We start from the raw sequence: 18403 nt of genomic DNA on the forward strand, positions 1-18403 counted from the left end.
CCTATTACCTTTATTTCTATTCTTTTTTTATTATTTGGACATCCAAAAGACTTATGACGTTCCCTTTCATCACTTTTGACCTTTTTGTGGTGCACATACTAAACATTTAATTTAATGTTAAGCCTGGAGGGGGAAACACGAGTATGTTGTAATGAAGAATGTTTTCTAATTAGGGGGTTTAATCTCCATAGATCCATATCTTGTTTGTAATCAGCTCAAAATCTTATGGAATGCGGCTTGTACTTGCATGATAAGAGCGATTCCACGTACACGAGCCACAAAAATGTCAACTATGAAGACGAATATTAAACTCACAGCCGCTTTCTTCTGCCTGGAATGCTATGGAATTCTTTTAGGAGCACCTAATGCTGCTTTTCTGCATGTTTCGCAACATAAGATTCAAGTCAAGAATGCACAATAACATGCATTGTCTACTTTGTGTATTGCTTTTGTGTTTGCGCCTTGAGTAGGTCCCTGAGTCAAGGCAGCGCCAACGCGGCCATGCTGGACGTGAACCAGACGGGCGGCCACAAGAAGCGCGTGCGGCGCAGCTCCTTCCTCAACGCCAAGAAGCTGTACGAGGACGCCCAGATGGCGCGCAAGGTCAAGCAGTACCTGGCCAACCTCAGCCTGGAGACCAACGAGGAGAGCCTGCAAACGCTCTCGCTGCTGTGCGAACCTTCCGTCAGCACGCGTAAGTCGCGCCGATTAGAACCACCAGGCGCGCTTTTAGGCCCACTGTCTATTCTAATAATATTGCAAAACATGGCCCACATCAGAAGGTTATGAGAAAAAACTCAAAATGGTGGACTAATGAAAGTTACGTTTATACCAAAAAATATATTTATTTTAAAATATTCTTAAATAAGAAAAAAAAAACTAATTCAAAATTGTAAATAATAATGTTTCAAGATATCACACAACTTTTTAGTCTACATTTTAAAAAAGTTAATTGTTTGATTAAGAGAATTGTTTTTTTAATAGGTAAAGTCAGACATTTTTTTAAATTTAACATTGTAAAAGGAATGTTACAACACATCATTGCTCTCAATGTTATAAAAAAATTAAATACAAAAGTTGAATGTGACAACAAATACAAGTATTTTTTTAAAGTAAACCAACATTCAGTGTTTTTTTTAATTGAAATTTGTAAAATTAAAATAATCTAGACAAGTGCATACTTTTTAGTTAGCCTTTTTTAATTTTAAAGATAAGTTATTATTCAAAACAAAGAAACATCTGTAAAAATAGTATTATTTTTTTTTTGTATTTTTTTCAAAAATTGTTTAAAATAAGAAAGTTGACCAAAACTTTATCATAGCAAAAAAGTTATATCATGGCTGTTTTTGATCCCCGCAAATAATCAAAATATATGTTCTTATGTATTTCAGTAGGTGTTAAAAAAATTTGCCCCCAAAAGTTTTTTTTTTAAGTTCAGAATTACAAAATATTGACTACTTTATTTTAAACAGTAAAAGTAGCATACAACTAAAATCAAAACATAGATTTTTGTAATAACTTTTTGCTTTGTCACTATAACCCAAAACTCAAAAAGCCCACCCTTCCTAACATGCGTTGTTGTTGTGCGTCCAGTTCCCAAGAACTCGGGGGTCCGCCGCGCGGACACGTCCCCCGTGGTCTCCAGAGCGGCCAGCCAGCAGAGGGGGCAACTAGCCAAAGGCTCACAGGCCCTGCAGGTGCCTGCTGTGGCTCTGTACCCGTCGCGCAAGAAGGTGCCCGTCAAGGACCTGCCTCCTTTTGGTAAGACATTGCATCATCATGGTCATTATTAGTAGTCTAAGGAGTAAAAATTCTATTCAAATTTGTATTCGTACATACATTCTCAGAACATAACACACATGCACTATGTGGGCAAAGGTATAGGGACAGACAACTGTGCGTTTGTTTCAGGCACCAGCTCCCCTCAGTCTCTGAAGAAGATCCTGTCTCTGTCGGAAGAGGCCAGCGAGCGCCATCGCAGGCATCCTGACGACTGCACGGCGACCAACGCCTCCTCGCAGCTCTCCTCGCCGCCTGGCTCGCCGCAGAGCTCCCCCAAAAAGGGTAAACACACTAATGTGGTACACTTCCGCCCCCTGCTGCTGGGTTTAGGCAGTGCACATATACATCATGGATTAGATTAATGGATATTCGATTGTATGAATGCATATTTTCAAGCCCTATATTTTTAATGATATTTGCCCCATTTATTTTACTTTAATTCATTTTATTTAGAATACTGTTTCGTTATTTGATATAATTTCAACATATTCTGCAATATTTCATTTAATTAATTTGCTTAAAATATTTTGTCAACGAACAATTAAGGAAAAATTGATTAATGCTGTGAATGCCAACCTATTGTTATATATTATATATATTTATATATTTTTATATATATATATATATATATATATACATATATATATAAATAAAATATATATATATATAAATAAATAAAAAAAAAATGTATATATATATATATATATATATATATTTAGCACTTCATTCAATAAAATATTCTAGATTTTGTACATTTATTCTATTACAATGTGTTTTTCTTTTGTTGAAACAATTGTAAGATTTTTGTTACTATTTTAAAAATGTACTGCAAGGAAAAGTGACTTACTTTTTGACGTCCGCGTTTCAGGTTACAACCGAATGGGCGACTCGTACTCTGACTGCAGTCAGAGCGAGGTGTCGTCTCGCTCCAGCCTTCTCAGTAACTTGTCCTTCGAGGACGAGCGGCGGCTCAGGCATTCAGGGGGTGTCGCCGAGTCCCACGTGGGGGGAGCTCGCCTAGAACGGAGGGCCGCCACCGACCCCGACCAGTACAGCCTCGGGTACGTTAGTAGTCCTGCAACTCAAATCACACATCTCCAATGGGAGAATGCAAACCTCCGCCAAGGCATCTTGTGACCTTTATGGCGTTTGTGTGGCAGGTCGTACTCGTCCATGCAGGACTGCCGGGGCATCTACGCGGGCTGCCCCACGGTTCTGTCGTCCCCCAGCTCCGAGGAGCTGACCCAGGACCAGGGCGACCGCGTGTCCCTGGACGCGGCTGACAGCGGGCGCGGCTCCTGGACGTCCTGCTCGTCCGGTTCCCACGACAACATCCAGACCATGCAGCAGGGCCGCAGCTGGGAGACGCTGGCGTTTGGCGCGGGGCTGCCGCCCGCCGGTGGTCCGGAGGCGCTGCTGTGGGCGGCGCAGGCGCGGGGCAGCTGGGCGTCGGCCGGCTCCTCCTCCTCCTCGTCCGCCGCCTACTGGGGCGAGGACTCGGAGGGCGACACAGGCACCATCAAGAGGCGCGGCGGCAAGGACGTCAACGCCGACGCAGAGACCAGCAGCATCACGTCCACCGGGTCCGAGGACGCCAAGCAGACAGGGCGACCCTCGCCTTCGCCAGTCACCGCCGCCTGTAAAGGACTTATGTGTGAGTACGTTTATGCGAGCAAAATCACAATAATACGGAAGAGGATTGGGGCCAGTGAAGAGAAGAAAAAAAAAGGTTGGCAGGATTCTGACTTTAAGTCAGAAATAATCAAACTCAAACTGACAATGCAATGTAGTGGAATGCAATTTTCAAATCACAAAGGAGAAATTAAAAAAACGCTTTAATTTGGTTGATCATTTGGCTTTATTGTTTATAAATATGCATAGCTTATTATATCAATATACAGTTTCTACAAAAGTCTACTGCTTCTCACTTTAAAGTCAGAATTCTGAGCGTAAAGTGAGAATCCTGCCAACTCTTTTTTTTCTCTTTACAATCCTCATCCATACAATAGTAACAGAAAAAAAATTCAACATAAAATCTGAATATTGGCCTAAAAAAATTCATAAGCAAAGCATCGTTATAATAATATAAAATGTAATAAAAAAGTATATATTGTAATTATTAGAAAAAGCCATTCTATTACAATCAAATGAAAAAGATACATTCTTTTTAAATGAGAATGAGCTTATAGAAAATGGAAAACAATATTACACAAAACACCAACTTTTTATGCAATTGAAATAATGTAAAAGTCATAATCAAATTGCATAATTATGATAAAATCAATTTAGTACCTGGACAAATTACAACAAGATGTTGCACTTTTTTTTTTTAAGAACGAAATGAAAACTTTACCAGAAATTGGCTATTGGGCTAACTAATAACCTGGAAAAAATCAATACATCGTTTTTCATTAACTCATTTACTCCCCAAAAACTTTCTATTTTAAATATTGCCATGGTCCCAAAAACATATTTAACACATACAGAAGGTTTTGATGTGGCCTCTGACTTAAAGAGCTCAATGGCAATTATTACAAAAAACGGCCAGCAGGTGGCAGCAGAGTATAAGAGATCAACCAGGGCCATGTTGCAAAAACTCAACATCTGTGAATAATGATGAAACTTAGCTACATTCTAACGCTAATTGCTGCAAAACGGAAACAGATAGAAATATACTTTTTTTCCCCTGATGAAAGAAGAGACTCGAATCTTTCCTTTGGTAGGTGTTTTTATAGCAATAGAACACAATATTTTGTGGGCCTTGCAAAATCAGTCAAAATCCAGCAAAACAGCCGGGAGCAAAGGGGGTTGCTTCAGTGAAAATGGCTGGGAGTGAATGAGTTATTGGAATTATGTTTATGATTATGACTAGCTTAAAAATGACCTGAAAAGTGTTAATTATGTTGTTAAGTTTGGTTTCATGTCCCCAAAGGCCGGAAAGAAGGTCGCTATCGCGAGCCTCCCCCGACGCCGCCCGGCTACACGGCGCTGACCATCTCGGACCTGGCGGACGGCCAGTCGCCGCCCCCTCCCGGCTCCACTCCGGTCACGTCTGCGACGATGGCGTCGAGCCGTCGCCCGCCCGACTACACCACGGCGCTGCAGCGCTCGCGCATGGTCACGCAGTCCCCCGACTCGCAGGCACACCAAGCGGCGTCCAAGCAGAGGGGGGGCGGCGGCCTCCGGCGCGGCCGCGATGATGACGACGACGAGGCGGCGGCGGCGGAGGAGGAGGAAGAGGAGGGTGAGTCTCCTAAACTTGTGGCTCTGAGGAAGCCGAGGGCGCAGCGTACCCCCCGGCCATGACTATGTGTGTGCAGGAGGGGCGCCCCCCCCTCTCCCCCCTCCGACGGCAGGTAAAGACTGATTTATCAGATAGCCCCTCCCTGTCCCCACATCAATGCATGCCGACACACATGGACTGAGACTTGACCTCTCACTACTTCCTGCTACATATGCAGGGTGGGGAAGCAACCGCCCCTCATTCCTTCAGATCCTTCCAGGTTTATCACCGGACTGTAATGCATGGGACCTCAACTTCACCCCCCCAACACACGCACACGCAAACACACAGCGTGCCCCCCCCCCCTTAACCCCCCACACACACCCACACTGGCACGATGGATGGAGTCTGTCTGATAATGTTTGTACAGAATGTTTATACTTGCATTTGTTAATGAAAAGACAAACGTCCATTATAATAATGATGAGTTTACTTGATCTTAATGTAACCTTATTCAAGAAGCTGGATTGCATTATTTCCTCATGCATTTCAGTCCACAAATAGAGGGGATTATTTTTTTATTTTTTTTTAGTTCCACCTAGTGGAGACATTAGTAATTTACAGATGCATCAGCCACATTTGACCAAAAAGAGTCATTAAATGAGTATAAAAGGAAGAAATAGACCGTTGTGATTTTAGAGCTGTAATTCTTTTAAAAAGAATATAATCAGGATATTGACAGAGTAATGAGAATAAAATAAAATTATTTACCAGATTTTTTTTTACGAGAACAAAATGCGATTTATCCGAATATTTTTTTTACATTTACATTTTTTCATGAGGATTTTGTAATTTTGTCATTAAAAAAAACTCTGAGACTAAAAAATATGTATTTTTTTACAAGACTAAAATCTGAATATTTCTAAAACGATGAAACCTTTTTAAAAGACTTAATTCACATTGCCAGAGAAAACTTTCTCCAATGAGAATAAACTTTAAATTACAATTTTTTTCTTTTACAAGAATAAAAAAAAAAAATCAGAAAATACTAATTTTATGAGAAAAGTATGAAATTATGCTTTTTACATAGATTAAAAACATCACCAGAAAAATATTTTAACACACAAAAAACTCCAGATTTCTTAAATGTAAAAATCGTAATGTTGGTACAAAAAGCAAACTGCAATTTTACAACAAAAAATCCTAATTTTCTTGAGAATAAAATGAGAATGCTCCCATTAAAAACTAGGGCTTGGCCGATTAATCGACTAGCTGATATTAGCATCCATTATTTTAATTTATTTTATTTATACGTTACATTAACTTGTTAGAACAAAAGCCCCACCCAACAATTTTTGATGATATTTTAGTTTTTGTTGAAAAGGTAAACAAATACTAAAAGGACAAAATATTGTAAAACAGTCATGGTCTGCTTGTAATTATTTATTGTTAACATTATGGGACCAAAAAAAGAAATTCCATTCTTTATTGAATTTTTTTAAATTTTATTATTATTCTTCCAAATATCAGAATCAGCCTGAAACAATCTGTATCGATTGGGCCCTAGTAATAAATGTGTTTTATGAAGAAAAAAAATCTTAAGGTTACAAGAGTTAGAAAAAGGAAACATATCATCAGGTGAGGTTCCTCCTGATACGAGTCAAAGAAGTGAAAATTCCTCTTAGTGGTTTTTGAGCCATGGAGAATGGAAGTGAATGTAAAAACGTTCCCGATGCGCGCCGTTCCGTTCCTAACCGCTTTTGTCCTCTCTTTTGTTCCGTCCGCAGATGACGAGCAGGTGTCGGCGGTCTGAGGCAAAACAAACTCTTTGCCGTCCTTCCAAGCGACCAATAGACTCTCATCATCAAGCTACGTACGTGCCTGCTCTGCCTCCTGATTGGTGGATTCCTCCTGTTGGCTCCTCCTCCTCCTCCTCCTCCCCCCCCTGCCTTAAAGCATCACGGGGGGTTGACGGACCCTGCATGCAAAAAAACAAAGAAAATACTGTGAAGAAGAAGAAGAAGAAGACGAGGAGGTGAAAGACGACGCGACATGCCTGGCACTTTTTGGACGATAAAGACATTTTAAAAACTACAACGTTGACATCCATCTGCACTAAAAAGAACAAATTGAAAGACAAGCAGCAGACATTTTGAGGACTCTTTCAATCAAACTTTTTTGCACTCCTGACCCGCTCCAGGATGTCGGAACAGTGACGCCAGTATTAAAACGCACACACACACAAACTGGACAACATTTCACACACACACACACATTTGACGAGCACTTTGAGCACAAAACCTAGCGGACGCGCTGGTGGACGCCAGGGTAACGATGACGGCGAGGGGGCGGGATCGCGTCATCTTCTGCCGCAAAAGCACAATAACAAAAAGGGGGGCGGATGGGAAAAAAAAAAAAATCCAATCAAATCCAGGAGGTGGCGCCCTGAGGACTTGGACAGCTGTCAATCACGGCCCTCGTTGACATTCACAAGGCACATTTGAGTGCGAATGTCCAAAGCGCCTTACGACTGCACATTCATCACAACACGCGCAACAACTTCAACAAGCAGAGTGAAATGATGCCTTATTTGTCCTCAACGCTTCCTTTACATCTTCGTGCAACCCCCCCCCCCCCCGAAACACACACACACACACAAGTGGACATCCCCGCAAACCTGAACTCGAGGACTTGACTGAAGGACTTTGTTGTTGTTGTTGTTTTTGTAGACTTCGGTGGCGAAGGAAAGGAATAAAAGAATAAAAGAAAAATAAGGCTGCCAATGCGATGGATGCCGAGGAGTGTTAGAACCACACGGGAATGAGAACCTAAAAAAAATGCATCTCATAATTTTTTTTTTTTTAAAAACGGGACATTATGTGAAAATGCAACAATGACTCGTTCGCTGACAGCCCAATTCAAATGGATCTTTGACGTCTATAGCCGTCTTTGGCAGTGAATGAGTTTATGATTCAGACTAGTTTCGTCGCAAAAATTGTTTTCCAAAGTAAATGTTGTGATTCAACACAAATATAATTCAACTTATACGGAAGATGACAACAATCAGGTATTTACTGTTGAGAAGCTAAAATTATTTTCAACAAATTTCAATTATGAAATTATTAAATTAAAAAAAAAAATACGATGAAAATTAATAGATGGATGTCACGACCAGCAAAAATTTGAATCATTTACGAGAAGGAAGTAACAATATCATAAAATATGTGCAATTTTTCTAAAAAATGAAGTTGTCAGTTTTACCACAACAAACCCAAAATTTAAAGGGGAATTATTGTCTTTTTACCAAAATGAGTTCAAAGTTCAAGATTAAAGATGTTATGTTACCAAAAAAGGTCATATTATTTGGGGGATAAAATCCAAATATTTCAAGTTACTGTTTAAAAAAGAAAAAAAAAAGTAAATTTGGCGTTTTACAAGGACCAAGTTGTAAATGAATAATAACGAGCCCTGAAAAATCATCATCTAGAAAATACATTCTAAATTTTATGAGGAGAAAGTTATCATTTAACAAGATTGAATTAATATTACAAAAGAAATTGACTTGTAATATTAGTACGCAAATAAACGACAATAGTTGAATCATAATTATGTCAACAAAATAATTGTCATAAAATTCTATGGCAACTTGTAAGTCGATGAAAAAATCAGTCTAAAATGTTACCGCAAAAAAAATAAAACTTTGTCGAATAATAAAATTGGAATACTACCAGAAAAAAAAGTATTTTAATGGCAATTAAATGGAAAAGAAAGAAGAGAAAATAGTATAAGCGCTGTTATAATTTAGTATCTTGTCTGGTCAAATTCTGACTTGGACTCGAGCTTTACGACTTTTTCTGGTAAAACGGCCACATTTTCTTTCCTGCAAATTGAACATTTTTCTTGAGTTTTCTTCATTTGTGTTGGCCTAAGGCTCCTCGGGCGAATGTTTTCTCTTTGGTCCTCCAATCACAGAATCCTGCTGATCACATTGATCAGTTTGGTAAAACAAAACAAAAAAAAAAGATGGGAAAAAAAAAGTAATAAAATAAACTCGACTGAATGGGGAAAAGTGTTTTTTCCACTGCGACGACACTAAAAAAAAAAATTGTTTTTGTTATTGTGATCTTGTTTTGTTTTAGTTTTGTACGGGCCGCATTTGAAGACGTGACGTTGCACAAAACGTGTCGGTTTGATGTCGTGGGTAGAACTGCTACTGTTGTGGTGATGATGACGATGATGAAGATGATGACATTGTGTACATTTTAGCTGGTGATGTTCTCCTTCCCTCGACTACGACTCGCACTTGTATGTCTTTTACAAAGACAATCGGTGGAGTACGCGTCGCTCGTTTCTGTTTCTTTTTTTTGTATTTTTAATACAATAATTGTAAATATTGGTTCTATTTTTGTTCAAATGTATTATGTTTATGCCTCAACATCCAGTTTGTATGAAGCTGGGAATCAATAAATATTGCATACAGAGTACAGTCACTTGAGTTTATTTTATTTTTTTGTGTTTCTTGGGTAGAGGAAAATAATGTATAAATTGTTAGCCTAATAACATAATTGCTCAACTCATTTTTTAGTATTTTCGGGGGATATGCAAGAAGTTCAACAAAGAAGCCTTGATTCAACCTTTGACGATTGTGACTGCATGACGTCACTGCGACTCGACAGCATGCACGGATTTACATATAAATGGTTTGTCAATACTGCTCGTCAGTCGTACATTGACCCGACAATCCATTCATGTGTAAATCCGTCATAAATCCATGCGTGCTGTCGCGCCGGGAGTGACGTCATGCAGCCGACAAATTCGGCCTTCGGAGGATCCGGCCTTGTGAATTTTGGACACATCGGGGACTGCTCCAATGTGACTTGCTAGGGCAAGGCGGGACATTCTGGACAATGCTTCGAGCTGATTGGACGATGAACGACAGTTTTGACCAATCACGGCAACGGATGTGGGTGTCGTAAGAAAAAAAAAACATTTTTACCAGATAAAATTGCACGAAGCGCCTTCCGACTGTTCTTATTTAAAAGTGAAACTGAGTAATTCTACAATAACACAATTAATTGCAGCGTCCATGCATTTGCCGGTGTCACCGTGTTAGGTTTGTTTGTTTTCCTTCGGCTTCGGCACTTTCGTCACAGCTGCATATCCCGCCCCCAAACACAATGTTGCTTTGTGATTGGTCCGATCGGTGAAAATCACATCTTACATGATAGCATGTTTTGTGGAAATTATCCCAGTAGACAGAAAAAGACAATTCCACCATATCAAGAAATATTGAAGGAAATATGTCTGGCATGGCTCCTGAGTTATTTTGACAAAAAGCGCCCTGCTGACATGTTATTAAGAAACCTGGAAAACCTTTTAAATTGTATGGGGGAAATGCATAGTTGTCTCTGGGTGCATTTTCCTTCTACCTCTGACACATTTCTTTCTTTCCATTGCGATAAAACGTTTGAAGAAAAAGTGAATAAAAGACGCTTTGTGCCTGCACCGGACAGATAAGTGTGAGTGATGGATGAGCAAACAGCCAAAGAACAACACGTCCACTGGCCAATTAGAAACACTGTCATGTGCCGCCTTGACCGCCAGAGGGCGCTATCCTCCAGGAAAGCGGCCTAGTGTCAAGGTGCGGGGCTTATCAACAGTCGGCAGGCCGCCATTGTGTGTGTGTGCGTGTGAGATAGTGTGAGGGGAAATTAGATGTGGGTGTTTGTGTTAAATGTTTATATGTTATTTGTGTGTTAAAGATGTATGAGAACTAAGTGTATGTTTTTGCATGTTAAACGTGTGTACTGTCCAGTACTTTATAAACTCGCAAGTGCACCAAGGTGTTCTGACTTAACGCTTTGTGTAAAAAAATAAAATAAAATAAAATAAAATAAATATATATATATATATAAAAGTCAATTGAAAAGTCCTTAAAAAAAATATAGCATTTGTTTTGTTTTCTGCAGAAAAAATATTTTGGGTGTTTGTCGGCTGTGGCGTCGGCCCAGACGTCCCCGCACGTCGCGTAGAAAAATGACGTAATTACGCACCGCACCGCCCCGCCCCCGACTATTACGTACCTTCAGCGCATGCGCGAGAAGTAATTCCCCTCCGTACCATCAGCGGCGGTAGTCATTATTCCTAAAGGTAACCGGCAACCTCTTTACGGGGGCGTGGTATACTCATACCGGTGTTGACAGCGACGCTGGGGTAAATGCCACGGCCAGTTGGTAAAGCGAAAACGGGCGCTAATCCACAAGTTCGCGCTGTTAAATGGGCGGTCATTGACAAACAAAACGTTTATTTTGAGGGCGTTTTTCCCTTTTCAACAACTTGGATTTCCTCTGCCTGACGGATACTTGGATTGTCGCTGGTGAGTCCACCGCTATGATTAAATTTCTACCGCGTGGCTGTGCTTACTTGGACGCTCCGAGGAAGTCAGGCCGAGGTGGAGGAACAGCGACTATTAAAAAAATTAAAATAAAAAAAGTAAACTATGTCTACTTACCACATCAATCACAGCTTTGAAACCACCTTCGTTGAAGTCGGCCAAACTGTCACTGTGCTGTGCTGTGTCATTTACCGACCTCCAAAATAGTTTTTTAGAGTTTTTAAACGACTTTGCAAATCTTCTTGCCGAAATATGATCATATCCTCTTTATGGGTTTTTTTAATATTGACATGTGCTGTCCTGAAAAACCATCAAGTTGAGTTGAATACTGTTTAACCGCGTTGTCACGTGTTCTTCTTGCCCCGTGCGCTGATTCGATAGCTAACAGCCAATCACAGCGATCAGACGCCCGACGTCATTCAACACGTGGAATTTGCTGGAAACTCCCCCTGACGTAATCCGTCACGTCACGTGACTGTAAAAGTGGCATTGGGGTCAGTTTGGATGCGTTGATGCGTCCCACGTTTGCGGACTGAGGAAGGTCGAACCTTCCCTTCATCCGTCACGCCGGTTTCCCTCCCCAAGCCGGTCGTCCCGCCGGTTTCCCTCCCCAAGCCAGTCGTCCCGCCATTGTCTGCGGCCGCGTCAATGTTATCAGCACGCCGCAGACGCGGCGGCCTTCAGGGGGACGCTCGACTTTGGCCTGTTGTCTAATTGCCCTCGCGGGCGCATATTCGCGCTGCGAGGCAGGCGCAGCCATTTCGACTCTTTCAAACAATCCCAGTAGGAACAATTTAGTTGGCAACGATGGACTGACGCTGCACTTTTTAGAGGACACCGCTCACGAGTTTTCAGTTTTCATATCCCGGTTAGTTAATTAGAATGGAATTTAAAAAAAGTAGGACCTTATCGATTACGGGATTTTTGAAGCCAATATGATTCCACTATTGGGCAGAATAAAATTGCGATAACCAATTATTTGGCCGATTAGTTAAAAAAAAAAAAAATTGGCATATTTTCAAAGTTCCCTGTTATAATTAGTGCAGGGAAATTTAGTGGGAACTTTCCAGAAAGTTTCTGTAAGAGTTCTGAGGTCATTTTTGCAGCTCTAGTGTCAATTTAGAATAATAAATAAATACATTCATTAATAAATAAATAAAAACACATACACACTTTTTGTCGTATGATGCAATAGGCTATGTTAACATGGGGAAAAGAAAAAAATATTTGGCCTATTTTTGCTGATTTTAACTCATTCACTACCATTGACGGCTTTAGACGTCAAAAATTCATTTGAACTATTTTTGTTAGTTCGACCTTTTTTCACTTTTAACAAGAGTATGAAAACTTAGAATTTAAATTGTACATTTAGAACAGATATAAAATTTTGGATTAATCATGAGTTAACTATTGAAGTCATGTGATTAATTATGTAAATACGCCAGAATTAGCCAACAGGTTATTTTTCATCTGCAGTCCCGAGACAAATCGTAAATATCTGCCAAAAAAAGAAGAAAAATTTTGCTAATTAATCAGAAACTGGCGATATTCCTGATTTTTTTTTTTTTAAAGCTTTTTCTAAAGTGGTTGGGTTTTAGTGTTTCCATTATTTTGAACGGAGCAATCCTGCTGGATGCTACATTTGACATATCGTTACATCATTAGCGTTAATGTGGACGCTTTCAAATTTCAACTCGTGACAAAGGCCAAGACGTACATTTCATTCAAGTTTGCGTTTTGCTACGGTCCGCTTGCATTGGGGCCGAGTAAGGTCAGAGATGGCAAATGTCTATTTTGTATTTCTCATTATTGCCACCTACAGGACTGGCAGGGAATTTCAACAATTTATTTTTTTGGTCTTGTTTAGCAAACTTAAATAGTTCCGCATTTTTGTTACCAGTTGAAGTTGCTGACCTCTTTTGCTGCTTATTGCCGATGCGCGACGTGATTTTTCACTCAGGTTATTTATCTCATTGGGACAGCGGCACACGCTTGCGTGCTGGATCCGAACTAATTACCCTCTTTGAAATGTTTTTTCATCATTATGGGAAACTAATTAAGCTCGGCGTGCGGATACGTTTCCCAGCGCGTTCCCACCGATCGGCTCCAAAATTGCTCATTTGCAGACTTTTCCTCCTCTCACATGAGAGCTCGATGGTTCCTTCAAAGGTGTGTTGAAAGAAGTCCCGCCGCTCTCCGCCTTGAAAACGCTTGCGCCGTTAATACCAATTAAAGTGGAATTAAAGCCGCCGATGGCCGACGCGTCGGCGTGGTGTCAGAGCGGCTCAATGTGGGGCGATGGATTCGCGCTCATTTCAAGCGAGAATTCGATCGACTTGAACCCTCATAGGGGCTCTCACGGAGGTTACTTGAAAGTTCAAAATGTCACTAGGAAATCAGTGGAGTGCATTCAAAAACGTGTTGTTTCTAGCGGGGGCCATTTTGAAATGGGTGGCGACACTTGAAAGCTATTGCAGATCATGTTATGGATAGCAAATTAACACAAATTAAATCTTCACAATACTCGTGTTCATTTAACTTAAGTGCACTACATTGTAGAACTGTTTTTCAAATGTGCTGCGGTCTGATGAGACCAAGATACTTTTTTGTTTCAGATCATGTCAAGGGGGGGGTTATTACTTTAACTAAGGCCAAATGCTATCTTGCTAGCGCTAGCTAAACAAGTCAATGCACTTACCATCATCCAACCTTTTTTGTAGTTTATCTTGCGCCGATCCCGCGTTGGAAACATGCCGGCAGAAAAGCAAAGTGCAAGTTCCTGTATAACAAAAACACACCTTCTACTGATTAGATGCAGATGTGAATTTGGAAGTAAATAAGACGGAGTTTATTAATTATAAATATATATTTATATTCCTTTTTAACTCATTCACTCCCAGCCATTTTGACTGAAGCAACCCACTTCGCTCCTGGCTGTTTTACTGGATTTGGACTGATTTTGTAAAGCCCACAGAATATTGTGTTTTTTTGCTATGAAAACATACCAAGAGAAAAATTAGAGTCTCTTCTTTCATCAGGAATTTTTTTTTAAAACTGTATCTGTTTCTGTTTTTGCAGAAATTATCATTAGAATATAGCTAAGTTTCATCGATATTCACATTCCTGGTGAAAACAGTCAAAAAGAGCCTTTTGGCAACATGGCCCTGGTTGATCTCTTATACTCTGCTGTTACCTTCTGGACATTTTTTGTAATGACTACCATTGCTTTAAGCCACCTTTGTGTCAAAAGCTGTATCAAAGCCTTCTTCTGTATGCTCTCGCATAAAAAAAAAACATTTAAAAAAACAAACGTTTTTTTGGGAGTGCAGGACAAAGTATTTAAATAAAACGTATTTATACGTTTTTGGGTTTGAATGGGTTTAGTGTATGAATCGCTATGACTACTGTTTGATTGACATACACATGGCTCAAAAAACGGGACTGTCTCTGTGGAAAAAGGACATTTGGTCACCACCTTACTTTTATGGATTATCATTGCGATTTTTTTGTTTTTGTTTTCAAAGGCGGATTTTGAATGCATCCCCCCTGTGATAAAATGGGATTCACTGTATATGCCACATTCAATTAAGATTAAGCCGTTGGAGTAGCAAGAGTGTAAATGAAGCATCAACTGCCACACGTAGCAACAGCGAAGCCCCCGTTGGCCTCTTTTCAAAGTTGATATGAGATTGATGGCAATAACATGTTCTCATTTTAATCCCCTCAAAGCAGCCCCCTGCCGATGAATTATCGCCTCATCGTCGGCGTGTGCGCGCAGCATCTCACTTCACTTCCCTCCATTGTTCTTTATCTCCCACGAAAGCCTCGCGAGACCCCCCCCCCCGTGATGAAAGCGCCGCTAAATGAATCTTCGCCGAATGCGAATGAGAAGGCAGCGCCTTTCATTGGCTCCCGCACGCCGCTTCACCAATCGGTCCGCCAATATTTTCATACGCGCCCCCCCGAGGCGAAGATGGGACGGGATGGGCCGCCGCCTGAGGGTCGGACCCAATCAGAACCGCACTCATCCGGAGAAGATCAAATCCACATTTGCATGCGCGAACGGCGAGTGACCACTTTCTGCCGACAATAACTTAAATTTGGCTCTTATAATGTGGATATTTTTGTGATTTTTATTTTTTTACCATTAGACGAAACTTTGGCCTGGCTGAGTGAAGCTCCTCCTTTTCAACAACAAAATGCCACCAGATGGCACCAGTGCAATATGTTTTTTATTAGACATGGCTTTGGCTTGAGAACAACCCCCCCCCCCCAATGAATAACAGAAAATGGGTTCACTATTAAAGCTGTGAGAAGGCAAATACATTTTTAAACACGAAATATAGCCCGAGATGCTTGGACTATAATTTCAATAATTAAAGAAATGGCCAAAATGTGTGTCAGAAAGGTTCCAGGACTGGTGTCTCAAAAGATCTATTTCAAATCCCTTTTTTGCCCATTCATTTTTTTTTAATTTAATTTGTTTTTACAGCAAGTTTGTTTTTTTATCTTTCAATTTTTTTTCAAATGTTAATTTTTTTTCAAATGTTAATTTTTTTTTTTTATAGTTTTAGTAGTAGTTTTTCCCCATTAAAAATTGTTTTACTTTTTACAGCAAGTTTGTTAAATTTTTAATTAGTTTTTCTTCTTTCATTTTTTCTTCTTCAAATGTTTAGGGTTTTTTTTTGTGTTAGTATTTTTTTCCCCATTAAAAAATTGTTTTAGTTTTTACAGCAAGTTTGTTAAATTTTTAATTAGTTTTTCTTCTTTCATTTTTTCTTCTTCAAATGTTTAGGTTTTTTTTTGTGTTAGTATTTTTTTCCCCATTAAAAAATAGTTTTAGTTTTTACAGCAACTGTATTATTTTTTTAAAATAGTTTTTATTTTGCCCCAATTTTTTTTTTAATGATTCGTTTTTTTTTTAGTAGCCAGGAACTGTCAGATGCTCAGGTCATTTTGTGATGCTGAAGCAACCATTTTCTTGCTACAGCATCTGGTTTTGGCTTTGGCTTTGAAATGCACTAGTCCTGGAACTTTTCTGACACAAGCCGTATATCACAAACTCTATTTTTAGAGCAATACAAAGAAAAGTGAAATTTAGAACTTTGAAAATGGAGCTTATTGCCATGTGGGAAAGTTGACGTTGGGACTCCTAGTTCACATTGACTTGAAGTCCCAATGTCGAGCAACTAAATGAACAACTGATTGTGTTAAGTCAGAAAGGGAAAAATCAATTTGCATACAGTGAGATTTATTTACATATTAAGCCAAGTCAGGTATTCGAGCATCATTTGCATTAATCTACACTCAAACACATTTTGTCCGGCTCTCATTATTTTCCTCCTCGGTGCCATTAATTTCTTTTATGCCTTCTAGTGCAAGGGCAAACAATACATCAGAACTGCTTGCATAATGAAAACAAAAAAAATCTCCAAATTATCTTTTACTCAAAAGACCTTGTGAAATAAATATCCATTGCAGTAAGAGAAAAAAAAAAGTGTTTTATTCGCATTCCTAGTATGTTCAAGTGAAGCGATAATACCTGTTATGTGATATTATGACTTTGGATTTTCTACTTTTGCTGTCAACAGTGGACCGGCCCAGTGTAGTTAGCATTAGCGTTAGCATCTAACACCTCAGTTATTCGCTCCAAAATCTCTCTGAAACGTCCTTAGATGGCGCCAAACTTCTGTAGATAGAAAGGTAGTGCATTGACGCACTTATGAAATTGCGGTGAGGAGATTTAATTATTAAAAGTAGTGCTTTGGGGCATGCTGTGGGGCAATTGTAAGCCTTTTTGGTGGTTTTGCTCAACTTTTTTTTTAGGGTATACACAAAAGTTGATTGATTCAAAATATGAGCTCCAAGTTTTGCTTTTTCTTTGGATTTCCTGGTCATGAGTGAGTAGTTCTAATTAATTTCTACAGTTGATCAAGTCTCTTAAAACCTGTATAACAACCTTACTCTTCCTTTCCACCTGTTCTAGACTGTGAAATTCATCACATCACCTACTATATATATTTATATTTTTGCCGTCTCCAAGTCCTAACACATGATGAGACACTGAATAATTAAAAAGCTGACTGGGAGGATTCGTAGAAATTCAACGTGTTAATAGCAAGCAACAAGATATATCATTAAACCCGTGCGTCGTCTTTGTTTGAGGACTGGAAGAAGTGCTGTCATTAAAATGACTTTTAATCTAAACCTGAGTTCTTACCTTGAAATCTGGAAAAAAAAAACGTTTATTGCCTGTCCCAACTTTCTAAACAAAATCTGTTTTAGTGACAGTTAATTGCACTTTTGTGATATTATGTGACGTAAGCTTTTTTTTTTTTTTTTTTTGGTTTATGTTGTGCAACATTTACAAAAAAAGTATTTTACGCATGTCATGCCGCATTACGAAATGCAACACCCCCCAAAAAAATCACTTTTAAAATGACCAAAATAGCACACAAGACTGGCCATCAATCAAACAATATCACACTATCCATAGTTTTAATGTTTTGGTGATAATAAAAAAATATTTATATTTTTTTTAACAACACAAATATAGCTTCTTGATAAAATAAAATAAAAATTAATTTTTTTCTTCTTTTTTTTTAGAGAGATCCATGCTTCAAGTGCGGGGGGCACGGCCCCCTATGTCCCACCCGTGGGTACGGGCCTGGTCCACAGGAAATTGCATCATTCAGATCGGCTGCAGGCCAAAAGTAAGTGCACTCATTAATTTTTCAATATATTTTACCTGTGCAGGTGGGGTTAAATCAGCCCCGGTACTTAAATTAGTTTTGTGTCAACATGCTCTTCGCAAAGGGTGACCATATATTAGAAAATAAAAAAACTGGGATGCTCCAATTTCGTCGAAAATCAAGTATACAATTGATTCTCACCAAATTTAATCGATAGTCGATCTTACTTTAATGCTAAATACTATTTTGCTTGACAGTTCAACAACTCCCTACCCTCAAACCTTTTTTGCTCGGTCCCCCGCATTGTAACAA

At 39.5% G+C, this 18403-nt stretch overlaps 1 protein-coding gene and 1 long non-coding RNA gene across 12 annotated transcripts in view; both read left to right on the top strand.

The window, feature by feature from the left end:
* rapgef2b (Rap guanine nucleotide exchange factor 2b) overlaps positions 1 to 9495 on the top strand; it is a 91154-nt gene extending 81659 nt beyond the window's left edge. For 10 of the 11 annotated variants that reach the window (XR_013295535.1, XR_013295533.1, XR_013295534.1 and 7 more), the window contains 7 exons: positions 471 to 694; positions 1594 to 1761; positions 1912 to 2064; positions 2651 to 2843; positions 2943 to 3436; positions 4715 to 5138; positions 6793 to 9495. Coding sequence is in view for 1 of the 11 variants with exons in the window: in XM_077577754.1 (XP_077433880.1) it covers positions 471 to 694; positions 1594 to 1761; positions 1912 to 2064; positions 2651 to 2843; positions 2943 to 3436; positions 4715 to 5026; positions 6793 to 6818 (1570 nt within the window). In the remaining 10 variants the exon portion in view is untranslated. The remainder of the gene's footprint in view (positions 1 to 470; positions 695 to 1593; positions 1762 to 1911; positions 2065 to 2650; positions 2844 to 2942; positions 3437 to 4714; positions 5139 to 6792) is intronic. The other variant, XM_077577754.1, reaches the window with a different exon arrangement.
* A 1718-nt stretch (positions 9496 to 11213) lies between these two features.
* The window catches only part of LOC144058751 (uncharacterized), a 77916-nt gene continuing 70726 nt past the window's right edge, over positions 11214 to 18403 (top strand). Inside the window, exons 1-2 of the long non-coding RNA XR_013295467.1 lie at positions 11214 to 11381; positions 18006 to 18112. This is a non-coding gene — a long non-coding RNA (uncharacterized LOC144058751). The remainder of the gene's footprint in view (positions 11382 to 18005; positions 18113 to 18403) is intronic.

Source organism: Vanacampus margaritifer, chromosome 10 (genome assembly GCF_051991255.1).
Source record: "Vanacampus margaritifer isolate UIUO_Vmar chromosome 10, RoL_Vmar_1.0, whole genome shotgun sequence".
Classification (NCBI taxonomy): Eukaryota; Metazoa; Chordata; class Actinopteri; order Syngnathiformes; family Syngnathidae; genus Vanacampus; species Vanacampus margaritifer.